This window comes from Nothobranchius furzeri, chromosome 16, assembly GCF_043380555.1.
Source record: "Nothobranchius furzeri strain GRZ-AD chromosome 16, NfurGRZ-RIMD1, whole genome shotgun sequence".
NCBI lineage: Eukaryota > Metazoa > Chordata > Actinopteri > Cyprinodontiformes > Nothobranchiidae > Nothobranchius > Nothobranchius furzeri.
The window spans coordinates 27,317,978-27,345,698 of NC_091756.1; the positions used below are offsets into that span (position 1 = coordinate 27,317,978).

The window sequence follows — 27,721 nt, forward strand, 5'->3', positions numbered from 1 at the left end:
CTTATTTCTAAATGCACTGCCTTGTCTCCCATTTTTGTTGCAAGCCCTCAAACTCCTAGTGAGCCACACATGAATTTGTAACAATGAGCCTAAGTGTTTAAAGTCTGCCACGGTTTCAACAGGCAAGGCAGGTTAAGTGTCTTGCCCAAGGACACAACAGCAGCATTCTCTGGTCGGAGCCAGGATCAAACCTGCAACCTTCCGACTGGTGGACAACCTGCTCTACCTCCTGAGGTACTGCTTTCCCTTATTAAGAGGTTACTTTCGCCAAAGTACTTAATGGTGCACCAATTGTGTGCTGCTGTTAAACAACTTAAAGGGGCATTATGGAAGTTTGACAGCCAAAACATGTATAGAAATAATACATTTCTTCTTCATACATTCTCCTGCAATGCCATGGTCCTGTAGAATGAGCCCTGGCATTTTTACTGTGATTGCCTGTTTTTCTGTACAATCACAGAAAAAGAGAGCTGCTCGGGTCGAGCAGGCTGCTTCATGCGCGTTCACGCTCAGGCATAGCCCTCCGAACCGTTCTTAAATGGTACAGATACAAGTGACGTTACTGGCGTGTTAGCTCGCCTAGTAAGACGTCGGACTTTCGTGCAGGAGACCCGGGTTTGATTCTGGATGTGAACATAGTTTATTTAGAGTTTCTTTTTTACATTAATGGTATATTTTTTTACAGTAGGATGCCCAATTTTTTATTTGAGACTCGCCGAACGGTATTTAATTCACAGATAAAAAAGATGTGGGTTCAACTTTCATTTTGGAATAATGTTTCAAGAGCATGCAGGAGGACTGACCCATCTTAAACCTTTGTCGGCTGTGCTGAAGAGAAAGGTACAGAACCAAATTATTTAATTAATTAGCTGCGCGTTCACCTGTCCTCTGTCCTCCGCCCCCCCCACACACACACACACGCACGCACACACACACACACACACACACACACACACACACACACACACACACACACACACACACACACACACACACGGAGCTGACTATCTCAGCTGTTATTTTCGTTAAGGAGTGTGCACGTACAGCATGCGTGCCTCTTGCACGAGCCTACTATTGAAGCTGCCATTACACTTTTGGCCTGAGGGGGCAATTGCGAGCATAAAAATTCAAAACTCCGTAAAGTCTCTTTAACTGTAAACTGAAACTCGTCACCTCAGCAAACCGGGACAGAGATGGACCTGTCAGGCTTTTCTTTAACGGGCTCGCTCCAGCGGGAATTAGACAGGTGGGCTGATATTTGTTTGCTATGATGAGCCATACAATACAACAAAGCCCTATCTGGATAAAGTCCCACTCACAATGATCTTTTTTTTAACTGTTTAAATAGTTCCTAGTGGTCCTTATACTATGATTTTTAGCCAAAATCACAAACCCTGTGTCATTTTCTAGTACTTAGTTTCTACATAGTGGCAGTAGCTTATTAAAAATTCACCTGTGGGTTGTGGGCGGAGCCGTTGGCTCAGAAGACAGGAACACTCTAGTAAGGTGCCTGACTTACACACGCAGGACATCCAGGTTCAAATTTAGGCAGGGAAAGATTTCTTCAAATTAGTTAAGAATGCTGGACCGAGCTCGCTTGCCAACAAGCCAGTCAGAGAGGACATAGCAGCGCCATGCAGCAGGTGAAGGAGAGAATTGGACAGGTGGAGTGGAGAGATCTGTCAGCTTTGTCTTTTGGAGTTGTGTGCTGGCTCCCTGCTTAGCAGTAGAAGAATCTTCCTGGAGCTGCACCAGAACTTTGCGGCGTAAGGCTAACTCGTGCGTAAGGCTAACTCGTGTGACCTTTCCCCAGGACCTAGTCCCGAACCACACATGGAGCAGTTCTGTTCAGGGTGAGGAGGCGTGCCGGGTGCTGTAGCACTCTATGGTGACATCTGCTTTACATCGTTTAACATGTACGTCCCATCCAGAATATTTATAATGTATAATATTTATAACATTACTGTACATTAATACGGTACACACAGTAATATGTATTATTGTTTAACTGTAAAAAAATTATAAATGACATTTGACCCAGCATCTTGTAAGGCCCAGCCTGGATTCAAAGCCAGGTCTCCACGTGTAAGTAAGGTACGGTTGAAAACTGATAAATATCCTGCTTCTTCTCGACTAGTGAAGTTTGTGCTCTGCCCAATGGATTTGTGACGTAACAAACTGCTTTTCTTGAGGGTGTCAATAACTATTACCACCTTAGACTCATTCTGACCGCTTCTATTTATGTTTTCATTTTGTTATTACTTCTTCTGTCTCCCACAATCACTTCACCAAGGGCTGGGACAGGAGGCTGAAGGGAAAGACCAGTTTGGTTCTGACTGTCCCCTCTCCAAATTTCATCTGCCCACCACCTCAGCGATCCTGCAGTAGCCAGAACCTGGATCCGTCCCCAGGGTCCCCTGAGCCACCCCAGGATTTCCAAACAGCTCCACGTGGAGATAGACAGGTGGACCACCACCCCGGCACAGGGTCGGAAACCATAGACATACCTGTGCCCCAGGGCTGATGATGTTTCTTTATTGGCAGACATTCTTTCCATGGAGACACAATACAACAGACGCCCTTTGAACCATGAGATGTGTGAAAGGAGGATGCTGGGAAAGATGACCTCCATCTTAAAAAAATCTCCCACCCACTGCATTCCACTGCAGAGACCAGGGACAGCTTCTTCAGAGGTAGACCGCTACCGTAGGTCATTCATCCCCTCTGCCTTAATGGTGTATAACTCCTCAGTTTAACTAGTAGTGGCATTATCCTGGTACACAATAACACTAATGCAATATTCAGTATGTGTTCAGTACTCATGCAATACCGGTATATATAGTATGTCCGTGTCCCTTACAGTATGCTGCATAGTGCTGGAACCCAAGTTCTTCATTTTTATTCGTGTTTTTTAGTAGGTGAAGGTTACAATACTGGCTTACTGCCTATGTGTACCTACGTGTACCTTTGTCATTATTTTTCTTCAAATTATTCTCTTAAGTGTTGGTGCTGCTGTAGCAAGTGAATTTCCCCACTGTGGGATCAATAAAGTCTATTCTATTCTTCTATTCTATTATACTTCAGTTCTCCCTTTGTTTCCAGTTTTTAAGAATATTTTTATCCAAGATAGAAAAGTTTTGTTTGAATCCAAACTTAAGTAAAGCAGGAAACAACGATTTCCAATTTGCCCTGTCAAAAGCTTTTTCTGCATCTAGTGAGGCTATGATGGCATTCTTACTGTGAGTATTACTGTAGTCTATTAGACTGATTAGACTTTGTGTGTTATCATTAATGAATCCCGTCTGTATTATATCAAGAGTCACCTTTTCAATTCTCCTGGCCAGTGTACTATTATAGGGAAGTACACCGTTTTTCTTCATTTTAATAACCAGTCTGTAAAATAATGGTGAAATCATTACGGTTTGTTTACACTCGTAATGCCATCAACATGGCTGCACACATCCCAGAATGCAATGCATAATCACGTGTGATGCCAAGCCCTATACTGGAGACAAATATGAGGGATGTGGAGTGACATTTTTTGTTTTGTTATGTTTTTTATGTAGATTTGGTTGATTTTTGGTTTGTGATTTATGTCTTAGACTCAACTATTTGTTACCGTCTCTGCTTTCTTGTACTTTATTTGTTCTACTGCCAGAAGACCCACTCGAAAACGAGATGATTCGTCTCAAGTGGCTTTACCCTCTTAATATATAGGTTAATAAATAAGATTTTTAAGAAGTGTTGATGCATACGATTCATTAAAGACTTTGGGTTTTTGTTTGTGAGAACAAGACACAGTGAGGCAGAGAAAAGCTGTGAGCCTTAGAAGAAAACCTAAAGAAACTTCTTCTGTTTTTAGTGTGCAAATGAAGGGGATGGTGAAAGAGCAGGAAACAGTGTGTGTTTGGGAGATAAAGAAACTGTAAATGTTTTGTCTGAAAGAGACGCAGGGAGAGGCGGGATGGTAAAGAAAGTAAAGTTTAAGAATGTGTTTTTGTATAAAGCAAATAGTGTGAGACCAGCAGGAAGTGAAGAAAAAATCTACCTCAGGAAAACGGCTTCAGTTAAAACACACACAGTAATTACTGAAGTTGAATTGAGGTCTCTGAATATTTTTTCCCTCGATCTCGATTGTCCTCCCTCCACCAATTTCCTTTACTATTCCTGTGCTCTGTGGTTGTCTTAATGTGCAATAAACACGTCCAAACTGGCTGTTTTTCAGGTAAGGCCTGCTTTGTTAGGAGGAAGTAAATGAGACTCCCAGCAACACCTTTAGAGACAGACCGCTCACTGACTGGGAAATGCTCCTGAGTGCAATTTATGGTTTAATGCTTCTGAAGAACAAAGAAAAATGGCTGGGTTTGTAAAAGTTAGACAAGAAAAGTCTCCTGTCCCAGTAGGGAAAGTGACAAAATGAACTTCTCAAAGAAGAAAAACACACCCGAGTGAGAAAGTAGGCAAATTTCACAGCCTGCTTTCCCTCTGCCATTTTTCAGAGCAGCCGTACCAGGCTGCCTGCAGAAAAAGCAGCAATGCCAGCTAAGAAAAAGGCATCTGCTCCATTTTCTTTTGTGTGTGTGAGTGTATGTGAGCGGGTACGTGGCCGCCTGTCCGAACGCCCCCACTCCCCCTTGACGAGAAACCGATTTCTGGCCCGAGACCACACGACTGGCCGCCTTCCCACTGCGAGAGGCCTGCTGTCTGCTCCGCCAACTGACAACTAAAAAGAGGAACAAGACACCGTTGAGGGGAAAGAGACACTTTCTGGCACATTGCCTTTAAAGGAAGGAATTCTGGGGTTACACATTGGGGTTTTGGACATGCAGTTGCTTTATCATTAGCACTCCTCACAACTGAAGAAAAATGCAGGTAAAGACTGAAAATTATACTTTTATTCTTAAATACCAGAATTTCTATTATTTATTCCAGAAAAATATTAAAGTGACAGTGTGTATGTTCCCTGTCGATACGGGACAGTACATACATAAATCATTGCAAGCAAGTGGCATTTTTAAGAGTAAGACCTTACCAATGGAAGGCCATAAGGGGCAAAAATCCCTGGGAGCGCAACCTCCAGCAAAATGACAAGCGCATCAGACTCCCTTTCATCACCGGCGATGAGCAAAAAGGGAAATGTGTAAAACAACATTTATGAATGGAAAACCTTTTGCAACCGTTTGTTACAAATCAGTAAATGCATTTGGTCCTCACGGGCTCCCATAGAAGGAAACACGGCATCTAATATGGCATCGCCCAGAGACTTGGACCCGCTCCCATGGTTTTTAGAGCCGATTTTTATAGTTACACGTTACGAAGTCGCCAATTTACTTCAACAACTGGACATGATTTAATTCATTTTCAACTACATGTTAATGGACATTTCTAGAGAATAACGGTCAAAACTACACATTAGGGCTGAAAGATTTTAGGAAAAGATTGAACTGCAATTTTTCTGGCAGAAATTACGATTTCAGTTCAATTCACGGTTTTCTGCAAACAAAGGTCCAACACTAGTCTGCCAAGCCATCCTGTAGATTAAGTGAAAAGATGGCCTAGATTCTAATCTAGTACAACAAATCATTCACATTAATATTTACTATTTAATCATACAATAAAAACAGTTAAAGCTATTCATATTTTCTCCCATTATTATCTTTTTTTTAATGTGTTTGTGAAGCAACTTGTGCTTGTGATTTTTATCTAGAGATGAGCTTTATAAAAACATGTTCTACTCCAAAAATGCATGGAGGAGATCTATAGGTAGAAATAGCTTTTAAATAAGTTAAATAACATGCACAGTTTTCCCTGCATTACCAAGGCAGGCTGGCTGCACGTTTTTCGAAGCCGTCTGATAGTTTTTCCTCACTAAAACGTCAGCTCCGTGAGGGAGACGCTCACATTCTGACACCTTAGCTTGTTTGAACTAATGTGTGCCGTCAGAAACAATCAAACCATTTTTAAAAGTGAAGTTGAGCTTTCGAGTCAACTAAAGTGCACGACTCCGCACTCGTGCTGATGAAGCGTAAACCATAATCAGCCTGAACCTGCTCCGATGTGGGAGGAGTCTCTCTCTCTCTCCCTTACTCAACTACGTTATCTCTCTATGCTCCGGGCTCACCTCCGGTGTCATTATCGGCTCTAGCATTACTGTGTGTGGGAACATAAAACAGGGAAATAACCTGAACATGCAGCTCTGTCAGCTGTGGAGTTGGGCTCAGCTCTGGACGGTACACCCCACCCCCATCCCCCACGCTGGCTTTTGCCGCCGCCATAACACAGGGGGAAAACCCCGGATGTAAAAAAAAAAAAAAAAAAGTTACACAACTGATCCTTGATCAGTCAAAACCGCTAAAACCGCAGCTTTGACGGTCACGTGATCGCACTGTTTGAAATCGCAATTTCGGTCCAAAAACGGTAGATCGTTCAGCCCTACTACACATTGTCTCTTTAAAGAAAAACTAAAATTGACAACATAATGGTAAATGGCCTGCATTTAATATAGTGCCTTCTAAAGTCCTGGAACCCCCAAAGGCGCATTACAATGCAATGAGTGATGCACACACACACATTCACACTCTGGTGGTGATGAGCTACATTGTAGCCACAGCTGGCCTGGGGCTCACTGACAGAGGTGAATCTGCCGTACGCAGGCGCCACCAGTCCCTCCGACCACCACCAGCGAGGTGGGTTAAGTGTCTTGCTCAAGGACACAACGACAGCGACAGACTGAACGAAGCTCGAACCTGCAGGGAGCACTCACTCCTGAGCCACCGTCACCCCCATAACCCTCATGATGTGGGTGCAAACGTTCTTTTACATGAAGCATTCAAATAGTCTACTCAGAACCAAGCTTATTTCTCTTATTTAAAAGGGCTGGTTTCAAAAAATGAAAGTAATCATTTATATTCCTGTCATTGTAAACACCTTTAATTATCCATACTTGCCACATAACCGTTTAATGGTCCTACCTGAAGTGAGGTAAGATGGGGTAGTTGCACTATAACTTGCATTGGATGTCCTGGACAACCTGTACCACTAATAAGGACAAAGACCTTGTCTAAACCTTAAGACTCTCCGAGTCTTCCTCGAGGTTACACACAACTAAAGAATCATCGTAACACAGGTCTGATGGTTGAGGAGCCATCAGCAGCATCCTGCCTCTATGCATATGTGACCTTTTGCATCTCTGTGAAATACAAAATAGACTCCTCATCTTTAAAATGTGCTTCTTGCACACGACCTAATACTATTGAAGCTTGAAACCCTCAGATCAAAGAGTGATTGAAGATGTGTAATGTCATTGCTTTATGTCCACAGGGAAAGACCATCATTGGAGATAAATCACATCCTTTTCACACAATTTCCTGAGGTTCTAATGAAATGTCTGACATGCTTTGGTCAAAATACAAGATTATATTGTTAAAGTCCTCTGATATAGCCTGCCTACCTTATTGCACCTGATTTAAAATTAGAGAGAGAGAGAGAGAGAGAGAGAGAGAGAGAGAGAGAGAGAGAGAGAGAGAGAGAGAGAGAGAGACACTTAATGCTCACTCTTCCCTTTCTTCAGCAGTAGCTGACAGGAATTATTATAACTAAAACCCCTGAGGAACACAGACTGTTCAGCCTGAGATTTCCCAGCAAACTCAAAAAAAGCCCACAAGGGCTCCTCCACTCTGGGCCAGGACCCACAAAACGCTATGATCGTATTGTGACGGCTGGTGAGTGCTGGTTTCCTCTTGGCTCCCAAACTTGTGTATAGTCAGTGGACTTTGTGTGTGAATGTTTGGGAGCATTCGGATGTCTGTTTTAAACATAAATCCATGGCCATTTAACACTGTGTTTTAAGTACTTTTAGATTTGGAGCTTTTTGTCATTTTAAAATCCTTTAATAAAATCATTGTTTACCATTTTAACACCTGAAACACATGCCTCTGTGTTGCTCCTCGTCCTTCACCTTTTCCACCAACAGAGAACGTAACAGTGTTCTAACATGCATGTTTGTGGCCTGTGGGAGGAAACCAGATGCAGACTTCAGTGACGCTTCTAACTTTTTTTTTTTTACAAGGATTTGCTGTTAAGAGCTGAAAAAAACATTTTCTACAAATGAAGGAATTAGACTTCCTTGTCGTCATCTTACTTTTAGCAACAGTTGCCTGGAAACTTAAGCCCGCTGTACACAAGTGCACACTGCTGAGCAAACGACCTCGAATGACCGTTTGCTCAGCAGATACCTCACTGTGTGCGCCTGGTTTTCACTGTTTTCCGTCTCACAAGACGCTGAGGTGAAGGTCTTATTTAGCACATTCAGTGAGCAGTTACATTTGTTGTATTCTTTCAAATTTCACAACATTTAAACACTAATGCTCAAATGGAGTAGGCTGAAGCAAATAAGCTTATGCGCACCTACCCCACATTACAATATTATACTATTTACAATATTAGACTTTTTGACAGTAAATGTTTTGTTAATGAACCTTTAATGCATACTTTGTTATCAATTTTATATTTTATACTGTTCTTTTATATAACAACACAGTCAGAATAAAACCAAGAAGCTTTTCCATCACATATTCTCAACATATTTATCACCAACAGTCATCTTATATTGTCTTTTAAATAGTAGTAGACTAGCAGCATTTTGTAAGTTGTCATTTAAACCATTCCAAAGCTTAACACCTTTTCTGGACATGCAGTGAGTTTTGAGGGTTGTGCGGGCGCATACCACCTTGAAATTATTTGATCCCCGCAAATCGTATCCACCCTCTCTATCAAAAAAAAAAAAACTGTTGAATATTGATTGGTAATTGATTCTGTCTTGCTTTGTACAAAATTAGCATTGACTTTAGGTTAACTAGATCTTCAAGTTTTAAGATTTTAGACTTCATGTAAAGTGTATTAGTATGGTCTGTGAAACCAACGTTATGCACAATCCTAATAGCTTTTTTTTAAAGTCTAACTACTGCCTCCAAATGGCTACTGTAGGTATTACCCCAGACCTCTGCGCAGTAGCTAAGATAGGGGAGAATGAATGCGTAATACAAGATTAGTAGAGCTTTGTTGTCCAGAAGGAATTTACATTTTCTCATAATTGCAATGTTCTTTGCCAATTTCTTTTGTTTGCTATGTATATGAGATCTCCAGCTGATATTGTGAGTAAGTATCACTCCCAGAAATTGATACTCATTAACCTTTTCTATTTCTTTGTTGTCCATTTTGATTCTGATTTCAATGTCTTTAGTTTGTTTGTCAAACAGCATCATTTTTGTTTTTGATATATTTAAAGATAAATTGTTTTTGTTAAACCAATCTTTAAGTTTTTCTAATTCTGCTGTCATCTCTGTCCAGTGTTGGGAACGTTACTTTAAAAAAGTAATTAGTTATAGTTACTGATTACTTTGTCAAAAAAGTAACTCAGTTACTAACTGAGTTACAAGATCATAAAAGTAACTAATTACCAACAAAAATAACTACTTAGTTACTTTTTTCATTAAAGAATGCAAGAATTACTACAATAGTAAAATATAAATGACTAATGACTGGAACATAATAAAATGTATGTCCAAATGTTTTTTATAAACCTGAATAACTTAAATAAATAAGCACTTAACAGGAGGAACTACTAACAGGAACATTACACTAATCTAGACTATTAAAAGGTCACTGTGTGATATTTAACAAGACCCCAATCAGCTAACATTTAAAATTGCAAATAGAAACACCTGTAAAGGTTCCCGAGCCTTTAAATGGTATCTCAGTCTAGTTAAATTACAGAAATAAATGTAATTTTGCACAGTATTCTAATTTTTCCAGCTTCACATAATTGTGTGTTTTTAGCAGCATTTCTGTTGCTGGTAATCTAGTAACGGTTAAATAAATAAATAAATATCCTTTAAAATGACACTAGAAGAGGCACAAATCTGATGGAGGACTTAAATGTACTAACGTGGGTCAGATCCAACCACAGAAGAGCTGAAGCTGGGTGGTAAACACACACAGGTAGTTCTGATAACACCTGAGCTCCATGACGTCTGAGACTGATGCATCAGTGTTACAGCGGGACTAAAGACATGATCAGAAACAGGTTACAGCTGGATGATCTAGGAAGGCAGAAGATCAGGACGTCTGAGCGGTGGACAGGTGAGCGGACCTTCGGGACGTCCCGCTGTCACGCTAAGAAGGGCACGGCTGCAGACCCGCAGATTCGCTGCTGCAGGTGGGAATCTGCAGCAGCGAATCTGCGGGTCTGCAGCCGTGATGCTCTTGGATGAAAACATCTGCCTCTTTAGCTCCTGATCAGCTGATGACAGCTTCAACACACCGCGCAGCTTAACGCACGCATTTCCTTATCAGTAACAGAAACGATCGTTTTGTTAAAAGAAGACCGTAATTAATTAGTTTGCTCGTTACAGAAAGAAATATTTTTTTATTAACGTGGTTATTTTAAACTGCGTTATTCCCATCACTTGCTGTGTCTACACTACAGCATGCAGCGACTGAGACAGTGAGAACACTGAGGGTCTCCGCCCACCCGGCCAATCATCATCGTGTTTGTAAGTGCGTTTCCGACACCTCTCTCTCCCAGGCTGCAGCTGAAGTGTGGCGGTCGGAAAGCCTCACACTGCTGCTCAATGTTCAACAAGCACATAGTAACGCACAACCTTCCGTCCCCAGTAACGGTAACGGCGTTGCAACGGCGGGAAAAGTAATTAATTAGATTATTCCGTTACCTATAAAAGAACGCCGTTATACTTAAACGGCGTTACTCCCAACACTGTCTCTGTCACAAGTAACTCTAGATCTTTACCTGAACATAATATTGTAGTGTCATCAGCAAATAAGATGATTTTGAGTTTTGATGATACCCTGCATATATCATTTATGTATAGAAGAAGCAGTATTGGTCCTAAGACTGAACCTTGAGGGACTCCACAATTTGTATTTCTGAGTCTTGACCTGTGATCATTTATCTGTTCGTATTGCTGTCTGTCGGTTAAGTAAGATTTCACCCAGTTATATGCAATCCCCCTAATCCCATTTTGTTGTAATTTTATTTTAAAGTATTTCATGGTCTACTGTATCAAAGGCCTTTTGGAGGTCTATAAATATGCCAACAGAATACATTTTATGATCCATTGTTTCGGTTACCTCTTCTATGAGAACTATCAGTGCAAGAGCAGTTGATCTATTTTGTCTAAATCCATATGGACTATTACTGAGTAAGTTGTATTTTTCAATTAAACCATTCATGCGTTCCACATACAGTTTTTCCATTACCTTCGATAACTGAGGAAGTATAGAGATCGGCCGATAGTTAGTGATCTGATGTTTTGCTCCACTTTTATAGATTGGACTGACTTTTGCTGTTTTCATCAGTTTGGGAAACTTTCCGCTTATAAAAGATAAATTGCAGATATGGGTTAAAGGTGTTGCTATATTAAATATTACCTGTTTTATTATAGTCATGTCAAGATCATCGCAATCAATAGACTTTATTTTTACAATTATTAACTATTTTGATGATTTCATTTTCATTTGTTGGTGATAGAAATAAAGAGTGTGCATTACCATATGTATTCGTACTGTCAACGTCACTATTTGATTTGGATATTTTAGAGGCAAGTTGTGGTCCGTTGTTGACAAAATAGTCATTAAAGGTATTAACAATAGTGTTCATGTTTGTTGTTTTTTCACTGTCAATTATATAATCTTGGAAAACAGCTCTGTTAAAATCCTTATTAATGGCTTGATTTAACACAGTCCATAGTCCATTCATATTATTTTTATTTCTTTCAATCAAATTTCTGTAATATTTTTTTACATTGTTTTATTATATTTATTAATTTATTTTTATATTTTTTATATTTGGTTTCCGGTTCAAATGTTCTCTTCCTCATATGTTTTTTATACAAGGTATTTTTCTTTTTGCATGCTTTCAATAACCCTTTTGTCATCCATGGACTAATTATTTTTATATGTGTATATGTACAGGTTTTAGCCGGACAATGTTTGTCATATAGTTCTTTAAATATGTCAACAAAGATTTCTACGCTTCATTTACATTATTTTCTCCAAAAACATTGTTCCAGTTTTGTTCCGAAAGGCTTTTGTTAAGAGCACTTATTGAAAGTTCAGATCTCAGTCAGATTTTATGTTTATTGTTTATGTTTAATCATTTAGCAGACGCTTTTATCCAAAGCGACTTACAATTTCTAATCTATAGGGCATGTTGGGATCTGTGGGGCAAACCGGAGTACCCGGAGGAAACCCACGCATGCATGGGGAGAACACGCAACTCCACGCAGAAAGGCCGCAGCCGAGCCGAGTTTCGAACCTGCAACCTTCGTGCTGCAAGGCAACAGTGCTAACCACTGCGCCACCATGCAGCCATGATTTTCTTTCTTACAGTATCGCTTCTATTTTCTGTGTTTGTACTGTATTCTAGAGATATAAAAATTGGCAAGTGGTCACTGATATCATTAATAAGTAGTCCACTTGATATGCTGGTATTCATAACGTTTGTAAAAATATTATCAATAAAAGTAGAGTAATATGCAGTGATCCTGGTGGGACGAGTGATCACTGGGAATAATGAAAGACTGTACATGGTAGGTCTGTGTAATTTTGATTTTAATAGATCGGAATTAAAGTCCCCACAGATAAATATTTCTTTGTTGTTGACCTTTTTAAAAAACCTCTCTATATAGTTAATGAATACTTCCATGTCAGTACCTGGAGCTTTGTAAATAAAAGACAGAAGAACATTTTTCCTTTTATCCATAATGATTTCAACTGTTACACATTCAAACAGATTATCCACAGTTGTAGTCATGCTTTCCACCAATTTTGCATCCAAATCTGTATGCACCTACAGGGCAACTCCCCTCAGAGTTTGTGGTTTCTATTTTGATTGTACATCTGGTAAATATCTCATTTAAAATCCCCATATTTATTTTCATTTATCCATGTCTCAGAGTGTTATTATTTCAAAGTTTATATCTAATGTATTCAAATATTCTTTAAAGTTATCAAAACTTGCATAGAGGCTCCTGCAATTTATATGTAATATAGACATGTTATCAGATTTAATCAATACCTTCAATTGTTCATCTTGATAATATTTACAGCTATGAGAGATTTTGTAAAAAAAATGTAAGTCAGGGTCTACACTGTTTAACTCATTTGTTAGTTTGTGATCATTGAGTGTAAATATTTCTAAATCTAAATCATGAAAATAATCTTCATCTTCATTATCTGATGAGGATAGATCAGTAAATGGTATCTCAGCTATGGTGAGTACGTTTGGTTGAATGTTACCGTATAATCTCAAGTATACTTATCTAGTTCAGAGCATTCCCGGATCTGGAGAACTTTGGCCTGTTCAGGAGTTCCATTTAACTTAATTCATATCCTGCAGTCAGACGTACAGGTTCCTTGGATCTTATTTTCTTTACGTAGTCGTCGAGCATGTCAAATGTTCGTTTATGTATACATTTGTTCCTTTTAGATTTCTCCCTTGTTTTAATAAAGCTGTTTTTTGTCTCTTGTTTGTAAATCTTAACATGATACTTGGTCTGACTCGTCTATCCTTACGAGGAAGCGGGTAGCAGGCTTCGATGTCTTTACTGTCTAAAGTGATTCCTTTGCTGTTCATGAACCGAACAACCTGTTGCTTCACTGACTCCACTGATGAAGTTTCACCGCCACCATCATTTCAAGGTTAGGAGTATGGGTATGGTGGCTGGAAAGAAGGGCCAGGCAAGGAGTTTATGCCAATCAACTCCAAGAGATGCGTCTTAAAAACCCAGAATGCTTCCAACAGTACTACCACCTGGATCCTGAATCCTTCGAGAGGGTAGTGGAAACAGTGGGCCCAACAACCCACAAGGTAACGATTTGTTTATTTTTCTGACACGCAGACAGGGCAGGGGGCTGCATCTGAATACATCTTGGAATTATGTGAAAAGAGAACTCGCTTTGATTGGCCACTGGCATTTTTCAGCTCAGCCAGCAGCTCACGTAGTATGCACACGGTGAGTTTTTACCCCCCCCCCCCCGTGAGGCGGAAAATATCAAACCAATCAGATATTCACCTCAACGTCTCGCGAGGTGGAAAACTGAGTGAAAATCAGAGCACACAGCGAGGTATCTGATGAGCACACGGTCATTCGAGGCCGTTTGAACTCGTGTGCAGCGGGCTTAACATAAAGTCCGCTTTTAGATAAGCACTGTTGAGAATCTTTAGCTTTGTTTTTTTTTGTTTTGTTTTGTTAAAGCATTCATTTTCATTTGAACTTTTGACAAATCCCCACCACGTAATGTCCTAAAATGTGGTAAAGCCAAGGTTAACCCATTTCTTATGATACATTTCCATTAGAAAGGGATCGGATCGGTGCTGAATCCCTTCTGATTATTGCAGAGCTTAAAGTCAAAGTCACAAAATATCTGCAACAAGAGAACAAAGAGTCATGCAACAGATGGTCTGCCCACCACTTAGCTCCTTCTTCAGATTCACTCAGTCACTCTGGGATTGCATGACGGGTTTAAGGACATATGGTGTTCACAGATCGTATTTTGCCTCTCTCTCTCTCTTCACTCCACTCACTACTCTGTTGTGCTTACAGAAAAGTTAAAAGAATCTTCACATCTTTTTTTCCTTCATCTGACCACGACAGGCAAGACTGTAATGTTTTTACCTCTGTGTGCATTTGTCTCTAAGCTGCCACTGATCAACTTTTGAAGTCTTCCTCATCTGAGATGGCCACCTCAGGCTCCCAACACAAATAAGGCAAATAATGAGCTAACATTTGTGACTCTAGTACAGGGGTGGCCAATCCTGGTCCTAGACAGCGAATATCGAGCAGGTTTTGTGGTTTCTCTGCTCCAACGCACTTGATTCAGTGGTAAAATCACCTGTGCAGCAGCTCATCAATTGGACATCCCTGCTCTAGTAACTTAGAGCCATCCCCAACACAAACGGTAGATGAGGCATAAAGAGTAGTCCACACTGGAGGTGTCAGCAGCTTGAAACGGCAGCGGGATGTCGCTGATTCTAATAGAATCTATTATAGTCTATAGGGTTGATAAAAACCAGAAGAGGAGCAGACATTTTCAGGCGTGTCCCAGAAGCAGCTCGCCATGTCACGCTGATGCCTCCAGTGTGCCCGCTGTAGAGCCTGCCTGCACTTTAGCCAAATCTCTTATCACTGGGTGGTCAAACCCATGTCAAGATGGCTGCCACAGTCCAATTACATGAGTAAATAGAAAATGGTTAGAAGTCAAGCAATTTTACAGTTACCGAGCTAAATATCATGGGGTGGCAGCTGAGAGTTATTTGTACTTTGAGTTTTAACTGTCAAGTTCCTGGGCAGAGGTGAGTCACACCATCTCCTCTCACCAGACTCTGAGCTAATTCTCCACAGGTGAGGAGCAGGGGGAGCGGCAGCTGCAGGAGATTTTCCAATCAGGGACGCGGGTTCAAAAGGAGGATGGAGACACATCACTTTGCCGGATGATTGCACCAGTTTAGGTAGCACCAGCCTTTGACCTTGATCTAGTTTGTTCGTGTTTTGACTCGTGTTTGTTAATTGGATTTATGATCTCGGATTGTGTTTTTGGATTACGATTTGGATTATCCCTCACGCCTGGTTTTTGTTCCACTCAGGATCCTCACATCATCTACTCACCTTCGCTGTCTACGTTGTCTGGATAATACTCATCATGTCCCATCCTCCTCCGCTGCTCCTATTTGGCTTCCCTCTGCTACCTCGCCTCTCCTGGACCTCTCACCCTCTGCCCAGCTTCCTTCCCGGCTTCCTCTCATCTCCTCATTAACCTGAGCACTTCAGCGACTCGAGCCGTATTGCTCATCCCACAGGACTTCCCTGTGCGGTTTCAGTTCCCGTTTTTATAATAAAGACATTTTACTTTACTGCTTTGGACTACGTGTGATGATTCTGCATGTCTTGGGTTAGGCACTTCTCAAGTCATGACATTAACAGAGAACTCAAAATCTTGCGATATAAGGCGGCGGCCGATGCTAATCCCTTCAAGGAACACAAGGCCTTCATTCTAACATGTTCTCATTTTATAAATATATGACGTAATTAATGTTTCATCATTCATACACTTGTTTTAATCAATGCACCGCTACAAATCTGCTTGTTTTTTATGTACCAATCTGAAGCTCCGCCCACATGTCCAAACATGGTCCTTTCTGGTCCCAACAGAATAAAAGACAATGAGAAGTCAGTCTAACATACAGTCCTCAGGTTTGTTAATCATCAAGAGTGGGTCTAATGAATCATGGCAACAAAAAGCAGAACTTGCTTCGTGTGGGCTTTGGGTCCCAGCAGTCTGAGGGAGGCTGTGGGTTGTTCCATGTCGGGCCTTCCGTTTTCCTGTTCTATCTGGATGGGCGAGTGAGTTGGGGTCCTGTTGCACATCAGAGTTTTAGTGTGAGTAAGTCAGCAAGTGAGCAGCGTCTCGTTTTAGCTCGCTCCCCTCTCTGTTGGTGTCTGCGTCAGCCAGAATCTATCTCTGGCAGCTTGCTCATCCTCCTCCTCCACCCCCGTACACAATCGCACACATACACACACCCTCTTGTGCATGTGTGTGCAACTTCCTTGGGTTTAGGAGCTGCTTTACCAAAGAAGTACTTCCACAAAGTAAAAACCCTAAAATTAGAAGACAACTGCTGACATCGTCCCTCAACAACAGGACCATCTGGTGCTGGAAATAAACACTGAACCTTCGTAGAGCATCTGGCTCTGATTCCTGGAAGAGTGAGTCTCAATTAAGTCCACAGTGGTTCTAACTAGTGAGTCAATGAGCAAATCAACCGTCCATTAAAGTGATTAGATGCTACAACTCCAATTTGACCCGAACTAGGGGGAAACACAAATAAAACTCAAAAAACTGAAGGAACTGGAACTGAAAGGGCTGCTTGTAGCTTCGTTCACTGACAGCTTCCAGCTCGTCTTCACTGGCTAGCTGCTCCATCTGTAGTATTTATAACTGTTATTGATCGAGACAGATTTAGCTAAGACGGAAATGCGGCACTTGAGATTTAGCAGGAGACTACAGGAAGTGTGTTTGGTTCGTCACGGTCACTAGCAGACAGAATGAGGCAGTTGTACGGCCATTGCCTGCCTATTTCTTTTTTTACCTGCCTCATCATCATTCGTGCTCCATTAAACTGTAAACACAAACATCACTGTGCATTAAAAGGCCCCTGCAGTCAGCGCTCCATCCCCTACGAGTGACAAACATGTCAGCTTTAACGGTCTCTGCACGCTTTACCATGAGTCACCCGATCAATCCGAGCCGGTGTCCTGACTTCCTGTAGGAGGCTACTGTGTGAACACAGAGCTGCTGGGGCCTTCTGTTTAGGCTGTTGATGGATGACTAATCGTCCATCTAAAGGGCTCCGGGTTTGACTGAAGACTCCGGGCGTGCAGCCAACATACTGCCGAAGCTGCCATCAAGCGGTCTACTTCCAGGGAAACTGCAGGTGGTCAATCACCAGGAGAAAAATGCACACATTTATGGTGCAGAGAAGGAAATGAAACTCAATGTGCATGAAGGGTAGGGGGGGCTTTCCAATGTTATCCCCATGAGTGGATTCAACTGGATGTGCGAATGTAACACTGATATTTGCACAAATATAGCTGCTGCCGTTGGGTGGCGTAGCGATAATTACTGTGATTATGTGGAAAAGCAGCGATGCAGCTGCTGTAGGTATGGGCCTCAGTTCAGCACCATCGGCGGCTTTAATCACAGGAAGGCGACTCTCTGCAGCTTTCACCCGGTGTTTACCTAACTGCTACTGACTGTAAACTTCTCACTTCGAATCTGTACAAGTCCGCAGCAAACACACACTATTTTATAAAGTGACTAGATAAACCGACAGCCAACAAGCCTTTCGTCAACCATGGCTGTAATCCACATCAGTAAACATGTCAGCATCATCCGAGTTACATCAGATTTGACTGTAAAGAGCTGTGTAACCTCACAATTATGAATAATAATAACAACCTTTTCTCTCAGTGGGGGACGACAGATTAATATAAACTAGCAACAACACGACCATCGCAAAGTCAGATCATTTCAGCTCTTCCAGCTTTTAGAAAAAGGCTCTTCAGCACCCGGTTGTTGGATAATGCCTCCCACCTGCAGCATCTTCTAAACACCATCCGCTTGACTTTGTTTTAACCTACAAATTTAAATGTGCAACACTGGACATGAAATAAAAACAATCAGCCAGATGTTGTTTGAGTTTTTACTATCAAAATTGGGCTAATCCTTGAGATTTTAATTGAACACATTGGTTAATTATTAGAATAAGCCAACAAAATGTGACTAAACCATTAGAGTTGTGATTTTATGACTGTAGATGGCATTTTGAAATCAATTTGGTAACGTAATCAGCCATTTGTGTGGCCAGTGAAAGGTTTGTGTTTATTCGTTATTTCAGCAGCTGCAGCACTAAAACGTCTCTGTTTAATAGAACTGCTGATTATTTTCTTGAGTCAAAAAACTCAGACTTGTGAATTATCAGAACAGAGTCAAGGTGCTTTTGTCTGAATGAAGCACTGAGGCAGTTTTTGGCTTTTCCTGATAAAAATTGTAGAATATTTGAAGTTCTAATCAAGTCTTCATAGCTAAAAGGTTAATCTCAACCACAGAGTGGATGAGGAAGATGTTTTAAAATGATCTAAGCCTTTTTGAAGTCATGGTTTGACATTTTTAAGTGGGACCACACAGATCATGTGCATTGTTTATTTAACCCTCTCCACTAGATTTAGCATCTACTGTGGATATCAAAAGTCTACACCCTCCTGGTAAAATGTCAGGTTCCTGTGTTGCACAAAACTGAGACAAAGATTTAAAAAAATCTGAACTTTTACCACTTTTAATGTGTCCTAAACTGTACCACTCAATTGAAAAACAAACTGAAATCTTTTAGGGGGAAGGAAGAAAACCAGAAAAACTAAAATAAAGTGGTTGCATGAGTGTGCACACCCTTAAACTAATACTTTGTTGAATCACCTACTGGTTTATTAAAGGAATCAGTCTTTTAGGGCATGGGTCTTTCAGCATGGCATATTTTGACTTCTGAAGATTTGTCCTCTCTTCTTTGCAGAAACATCTGTCAGATTGGGAGGGCATCTCCAGTGCACAGCCCTCTTCCGATCCAGGTCTGGGCTTTGGCTGGGCCATTCAAAAACTCATCTTCTTCTGAAGAAGCCATTCCTTTATTGATCTGGGTGTATGCTTTGGGTCATTATCATGCTGGAAGATGAAGTTCCTCCTCGTGTTAAGCTTCCTATCAGAAGCCTGAAGGTTTTGTGCCAGTATTGATTTGGAACTGTTCACAAGTCCCTCTATCTTAACTAAGGCCCCCGTTCCAGCTGAAGAAAAAAGTTCCAAAGCATGATACTGCCACCACCATGCTTCACTGTGGTTATAGTGTTCTTTTGGTGATGAGCAGTACTGTTTTTGTGTCAAACATTTTTTTTTTTTTGTAATTATGGCCAAGTTCCATCATGTTTTCATCAGACCATAAAACTTTTTCCTGCGTGCTTTAGGGAGACTTCAGATGGCTGGATGTTTTTCTTCATACGAAAAGGTATTTGCCTTGCCACTTTACCCCATCGCCCAGACATATGAAGAATACGGGAGACTGCCGTCACATGTACCACACAGCCAGTACATGCCAGATATTCCTGCAGCTCCTTTAATGCTGCTGTAGGCCTCTTGGTAGCCTTCCTGACCGGTTTTCTTGTCTACTCATCAATTTTGGAGGGACGTCCAGTTCTTGGTAATGTCACTGTTGTGCCATATTTTCTCCACTTGATGATGACTGTCTTCATTGTGTGTTTAACATAATTTTGAACATGACTGCTTAATTCTGAACACAGCTACATCTCCAGTTAAGGGTGTGTACACTTATGAAATCACACTATTTTAGTTTTTTTTTGGTTTCGATCCCTCCACCTAAACGATTTCAGTTTTTTTTTTTTTGTTTGTTTTTTTCTCAATTGAGTGGAACAGTCTAAAGGTCACATTGAAGGTGATAAAAGTTCTGATATGATTTATCTTTGTCTCATTTTTAAACAGCACAGGAACCGGACATTTTACCAAGGGTATGTAGACTTTTGATATCCACTGTAAAGATTGAAAATGATGAAATTTTGCTAAACAAGTCTCTGTGAATGAGGATGTCTCAATGCAAAGGTTTTCTCCTAGGCACGGGGGTGGACTAATCATGTTTTGAGGTGGAAATACGTGTCAATATTTCACATCACATTCAGGGCTGAGTGTGAGAAGAAACAATAAGGAGCTGCTCACAGATGAACGTGGCTCTTACACCATTATCTAAATCAAATTTAAGCACATTCAAGTACTTCCCAGATGAGTTTTCAAGATTTTCCAGGACATGAATTTGATGTTTTTTCACACATGAAAAGTTCATGTATGATTCAGCTTTATAGTTGTGTAAAAGAATATTATATTTCTAAATCTTGAAAATACCGCATTTTAATTCAAGCATTTCCAAGCACCTATAAAAACCCTGCATACGTAGAACAGCAGACCTGCCTTAAGAAAACATCTGATCATGGGCTGCAGCCTCATTTTCCTCTTTGGTAATCAGCCACAAATGCACAAACATGGCTGATAAATGATCATTTGACAAATTTCAGCTGATTCAAGGACCTTGACCCCTTCAGCACCAGGAAGGAGGCAGCCAGGATTATGGAAGATCCTTTAATGGTGGACATAATCTGCTCCAGGTGTTCCGATCTGGCAGGAGGCTGAGATCCATCCCACTGTATACGTTTGAGTCGTTGCTGCTTCTGCTTTTGTGTGTCCACCCCATAATATTATTTATTTATTTATATTAACAACCGGTTGCCATGTGCCCTTTGAAGACTCTGATATGAAGCACACAGCTTCCTACTCCAAGTGCCAAAACAGATTCCTTGTAGTTACTATCTGCATCTAGTTGGCTTTAAAGTTTAGTTAAGTTTATCGCCCTAAACTCTTAAACGCTTTTTGTAACCAATCTGAGCATTTACTAAACAAGTATCAGCGGACATAGCTTTAACCGCTGGAGTTCTGAGTCTAGGATGTACCTGGCCAGGGCCTGGACTTTAGCCGCATGTCTCTCTTCCAGCTCCAACAGCTTCTTCTTCTGTAAATCCGTTTCCTGCCTCAGGCCTGCTGAGTGCTCCATCTCTCCATCCAAAAGGCTGCGTAGAGACCTTTAAAACACGCAAAGCACATCACACCCGTGTTGACGTGCAACATACAGCAGGTTTGTGTCACATCGGGTTCAGGTGACAGCGCCCGTCTCACCGAGACGTATTCCCCGACTAAACGACGGCCTTCTGGTGATGTTGTTTACATAAACAACAGATTAGATAAATGCCACTTTAATTGCTGCTCTAAATGAGAAGATGAGTCACAATCAACTGTAATGTGAAACACTTCATCAACACAAATCTGTGGCTGCATCATTTTTATTACCCTGGGTGGAAATCAGAGTTTATTATTAAAATCATAATGCTGCTTGGCAGAGTGACATTAATCCTGATTAACAGCATAGGTGCATTAATATGATACTTTCTGGAGTCGTTCCAACTAGATTTTATTAATCTGGCTTGGAAATTTCACATTTCAGCAAGCATTCATCTGTGGAGGCTTGTTTATAAAGAAAAATGAAGGTGAATGACAAAAGATTTCTAGAAAACCTGATTTGGCTTCAATAAATCATTTCACACAGAGCTTGTTTCATTCCCCCAAATAATCCATCTTAGCTTAAAAAAATATGAAATTCTGAAAAGTGAAAACAATGAAAATAAGAAAACAGTGCCTGTGTGTGTATTAAAACTGACTCAGCTAGAGAGAGAGAGAGAGAGAGAGAGAGAGAGAGAGAGAGAGAGAGAGAGAGAGAGAGAGAGAGAGAGAGAGAGAGAGAGAGAGAGAGAGAGAGTGCGTGCGTGCGTGTGGACATACGTGTTCTGTTCTTCCAGCTCGTCCTTCCTGTTCATCATGGCGACGATGGCCTGACGCAGCTCCGCTGAAGGGACGGAAACCCAGAGGGGTCAGATGCATTCAGCGGTCATTTATAAAAACAGGCATTAGCTAGGAGCACTGATAGGGTGCTGTATTGGGTTGGCCTTTAAATAACAAAAACAGTTTTGATGTCTTCACTGCTTTGCATTTAAACGACGATGCCAACAAAACTCAGGAAGGTAGCAACATGCAGAGAAGTTGGTGGAATACGAGACACACCCTCCAGAAAGATCCACTTGTGTTGTTACACGTGTGTTTGTGGCCTTTTGCTCAGCAAGCCTTTCGTTTATTCCATGGATGTGGTTTTTAAACATCATGTCAGGTGAGCTCATAAATAAGCTCGTCTCTGGAGAACACAGACACCGCTCTTTAGCTCAACAATCTGTAAAATGGCTGGATCATGTCTAATTTGGAAAATCAATCCTGGTGTGAAGAAAACCATGATGCTGCTACACTCTTGTTTCTGCCTGCTGAGAAGACCTCTGTGATTCTACCACCTCGGCCCAGGACTCTACGTCTGTGTCAGGTTGCAGAGATAGAAGATCCCACTAGCGTGATGGTAGGCGTGAGGCCGGTGTGCAGCAGCCATAATCTGGTGTGCCATCATCACTGCAACATCTTTAGCTGTAAGGTTCTTACTTATTCCTCCTAGGTGGGCCAAAATTGCTCCTGCATCAGTGGTGAACTTATAACGGCTTCAGTGTTTTCTGGGTGTGACCTATGGTATCCTACTAGTAGGAGGTGTCCGGAAAACCAAAGGACAGCAATGGGATGCATCCTAGGCAGAAGCTCAAACCACCACAGATTCATTATTTTGATGTGGAGGAGTTAGATATATATATATATACACACATATATACCCATATACCCATATATATATATATATATATACACACATATATACCCATATACCCATATATATATATATATATATATATATATATATATATATATATATATACACCCATATATATATATATATATATATATATATATATATATATATATATATATATATATATGTATATATATATATATATATATATATATATGTATATATATATATATATATATATATGTATATATATATATATATACACATATATATATATATATGTATATATATATATATACACATGTATATATGTATATATATACATATATATGTACATATATATACATTATATATATACACACACACACACACACATATATATATATATATATATGTATATATATATACATATATATATACGTATATATATATATACATATATATACAGGTGCTGGCCAGTAAATTAGAATATCATCAAAGGTTGAAAATATTTCAGTAAATCCATTCAAAACGTGAAACTTGTACATTATATTCATGCAATGCACACAGACCAATGTATTTCCAATGTTCATTACATTTAAATTTGATATTCATAAGTGACAACTAATGAAAACTCCAAATTTGGTATCTCAAAAAATTAGAATATTCTGAAAAGGCTGAATATAGAAGACACCTGCTGCCACTCTAATCAGCTGATTTACTCAAAACACCTGCAAAGGCCTTTAAAAGGTCCCTCAGTCTTGTTTTGAAGGCACCACAATCATGGGGAAGACTTCTGACTTAACAGCTGTCCAAAAGACAATCATTGACACCTTGCACAAGGAGGGCAAGACACAAAAGGTGATTGCTAAAGAAGCTGGCTGTTCGCAGAGCTCTGTGTCCAAGCACATTAACAGACAGGCGAAGGGACGGAAAAAATGTGGTAGAAAAAAGTGTACAAGCTCTAGGGATAACCGCACCCTGCAGAGAATTGTGACGACAAACCCATTCAAAAATGTGGGGGAGATCCACAAAGAGTGGACTGCAGCTGGAGTCAGCGCTTCAAGAACCACCACGAGGAGACTCATGAAAGACATGGGATTCAGGTGTCGCATTCCGTGTGTCAAGCCACTCTTGAACATGAAACAGCGCAAGAAGCGTCTCGCCTGGGCCAAGGACAAAAAGGACTGGACTGATGCTGAGTGGTCCAAAGTTATGTTTTCTGATGAAAGCAAGTTCTGCAATTCCTTTGGAAATCAAGGACCCCGTGTCTGGAGGAAGAGCGGAGAAGCACAGAATCCACGTTGCATGAGGTCCAGTGTAAAGTTTCCACCGTCAGTGATGGTGTGGGGTGCCATGTCATCTGCCGGTGTTGGCCCACTCTGTTTCCTGAGGTCCAGGGTCAATGCAGCCGTCTACCAGGAAGTTTTAGAGCACTTCATGCTTCCTGCTGCTGACCAACTTTATGGGGATGCAGACTTCACCTTTCAACAGGACTTGGCACCTGCACACAGTGCCAAAACCACCAGCACCTGGTTCAAGGACCATGGTATCCCTGTCCTTGATTGGCCAGCAAACTCGCCTGACCTTAACCCCATAGAAAATCTATGGGGTATTGTGAAGCGGAGGATGCAATACGCTAGACCCAACAATGCAGAGGAGCTGAAGACGACTATCAGAGCAACCTGGGCTCTCATAACACCTGAGCAGTGCCACAGACTGATCGAGTCCATGCCACGCCGCATTACTGCAGTTATTGAGGCAAAAGGAGCCCCGACTAAGTATTGAGTGCTATACATGCACATTCTTTTCATGTTCATTCTTTTCAGTTGGCCAACATTAGAGAAACAAACATTTTTTCATTGGCCTTTAGAATATTCTAATTTTCTGAGATACCAGATTTGATGTTTTCATTGGTTGTCACCTATAAATATCAAAATTAAATGTAATAAACATCGGAAATACATTGGTCTGTGTGCATTGCATGAATATAATGTACAAGTTTCACGTTTTGAATGGAATTACTGAAATATTTTCAACCTTTTGATGATATTCTAATTTACTGGCCAGCACCTGTATACATATGTATACATTATATATACACACACACACACATATATATATATATATATATATATATATATATATATATATATATATATATATATATATATAAAATCTCAACACCCACACTGTAAAAAGCTTGCTATGCCCCTGCTTCTTGCTGCAAGGCAACAGCACTAACCTGTGTCACTGTGCAGTCACTTCCACCTCATTTATTAGTTAAAAAATGTTTAAGTCAAATTACTGAAATTAACAACCTTTTGCACCACAGTCAGATTTTTTGAGTTTCACCTGTAAATATGCAGGGTAGCAGCACCTTTCTGCATCAGAGGACTCAAACGCACTTTACATGAAAGTGGATAATTCACCCATTCACACACATTCACATGTAGTGGGTAATGAGGCTGCTGAGCACAGGTGCTCCAACCACCACCAGCAGGAGAGCTGGGTGGCAAGGTGTCTTGCCCAAGGATACAAGTCGGGATCAATCCTACAACCTTCTGATTACTGGGCAACCCGCTCCACCTCCAGAGCTACTGCTGCCCCAAAGACCTTACTAAAAAGATAAAGTCGTCACTACCAATGAAATATGTACTCTTTGACATATTTCTCACAAAAATGCTGAAAAAAATCAGCTTGCAATCAGATCATTATAATGTTTGGGGATAAATGGGATTTGGCCAAAATCAGTATCAGAAGGTCAGATCTGTACAAACATTTAGATAATGGCACTGGTCCTGAGAATGAAATTAGTGTAACTACTTCCTGACGCACTGATGCATGTTTGCGTCATTTTTTCTTCTGTTCAACATTTTCTTCTTCAGTCTTGAAGCATCATGGGGTGATGTTAATCTCCCGCCTGATATTAGGCACAGATCTGGACCGCGCTGCACCGGCGCTGCGACTCATCTCCACAGTTACATTACGCCCAAAGGTTAACGCAAAGGTTTCCAAACGGCTCACTCGACGCCTCACCACGACTTCCTAAAATAACGACCGTGAGAAAAGGAGTTTATCCACACTGAAACCACCATTTCATTTTCATAATTATCACAGAACGCAGATACAAGTAGGTTTCTTCTTGCCGCAAGCTATGAGCTCTGCTTTTTTAGGATGGTGGGGATGATGAAGAGCAAACGAGGAAGTCTATTATCTCTGCAGCTCTTTTCTTCTTATCAGCATGCCAGAAATAAAAGTGACCTTTAGTCCGACCACGCGTTCATAGCAGGCACCACAGTCGAGCCATTGGGGACTTCAGTTAGAGCCCCCTCTATCCTCGCAGGCAGACGTGGACAAATTACAGGACGAGAGCATGAACGTGTGTGTGAGAACACATATGCATGCACCTCTGCATCTATATGTTTAAGAGCCTTTCAGGGAAAAGCTCGTGTTTGTGTGTCAGGCCTTCACTACAGATCCTATGTGCTCCAAGAATAGGTGCTATAATAGAGAGCTATAGGCCATGTAATCAAGCTGCCTTGTGAATCACAGACACCATGGTCTACAATCAATGGACTATTTGGACGCACACGCTGTCAAATGCAGCTTGAAATCACTAAAGCGACAGCTCACTGTGCCCTTTCAGCACAGGGGTGGAGTTTTTTTCCTCTGTAAAGCAGGAACAAAAATCAAAAAGGTTGTGAATAAATATGGACGTTTAAATGTAAATTACTGCAGAGTCCAATAAGAGAAATCTGACAGGATCTGTAAACTAAGGTGTCCTTGTGCACACACTGAAGGTAAACAGAATATCTGAGATGTGAATAAACAGGCTTAATCAATAAACTTGTTTCAATAAACATTCATTTTATTGTATAGTATTTTTCCATGGTTTCAGACATTATCTAATGTGGAAGATGCCAAGCCAAGCAATGATGTAGCGCAGGGAAAGAGTCGTGTTCATCCAACTATGTTTGAGTGCAACTGAGGCAAGCCCGTCTAACACTTATTAAACACAAATACATTTTATTGATCATTATTTATAGTCACCACCAGTTATCATAGTAGAACAGCATTCTCAAAGACTTCCTTTTAGTCATTATTAAGGTAGCACCATCGACATATAAATATTGGACAATGGGTTTCCACAGCCTCCAATAACACCTTTTTGAAGAAAAATGGGAGGTGGCCACCACCGCCATTTTGACTGTGTCACAGGTTCCGTCAAGCCCAGGCAATTCCACAAAAGGGAAGAGAGGTGGAGCTGAGGGTGGGGCTGCAAGGCTGGGATCAACTGACGACACCCGGTCGAACTAGCTACAAGCTAACCTGAAGCTAACCCAAAGCTAACGCAGAGGTGGGAGCTAAGCTAACGGAGATAGCAACCTAGCTACAACCGGAGTTAACTGTGCACAACACCAGAGCTTCTGAGTCAGAGATACGCCGGGCTGACCGCTGGGTAAAACCGGGTGGAACACAAGAGGTCTCCGAGAGCTCCACAAGCCGGCAGCCCGCGCAGCAGACAAGCACCACTGCGATCTGAGATGCGCAGAGCTGCCGCTGGGGAGAACCGGGTGGAAAGGTTTCCATCCAGAGCTCCACAAGCCGGCAGCCCGTGTAGCAGACAGAAGCCGCGATCAGACAGAGATGTGCCGAACTGCGGGGAGGGGAGAACCGGGTGGAAAATAGAAGAATCTCGAGAGCTCCACAAGCCGATAGTCGGAACCCAGCTCCACCAACATGTTATATTTCAACCCATTTTCTAAAATGCAGCATTATGTTAAATGCACTGGGATTTGCCCTATTACTTTTAAATTTCATGGT

At 41.0% G+C, this 27,721-nt stretch overlaps 1 protein-coding gene across 2 annotated transcripts in view; it reads right to left on the minus strand.

The window, feature by feature from the left end:
• Positions 1 to 27,721, minus strand: part of snx29 (sorting nexin 29) — a 298,365-nt gene that overhangs the window by 244,987 nt on the left and 25,657 nt on the right. For both annotated transcript variants that reach the window (XM_015963689.3, XM_054749014.2), the window contains exons 12-13: positions 22,021 to 22,084; positions 21,138 to 21,266 (exon numbers count right to left, since the gene is read on the minus strand). In XM_015963689.3, coding sequence (XP_015819175.1) covers positions 21,138 to 21,266; positions 22,021 to 22,084 — 193 coding nt within the window. The remainder of the gene's footprint in view (positions 1 to 21,137; positions 21,267 to 22,020; positions 22,085 to 27,721) is intronic.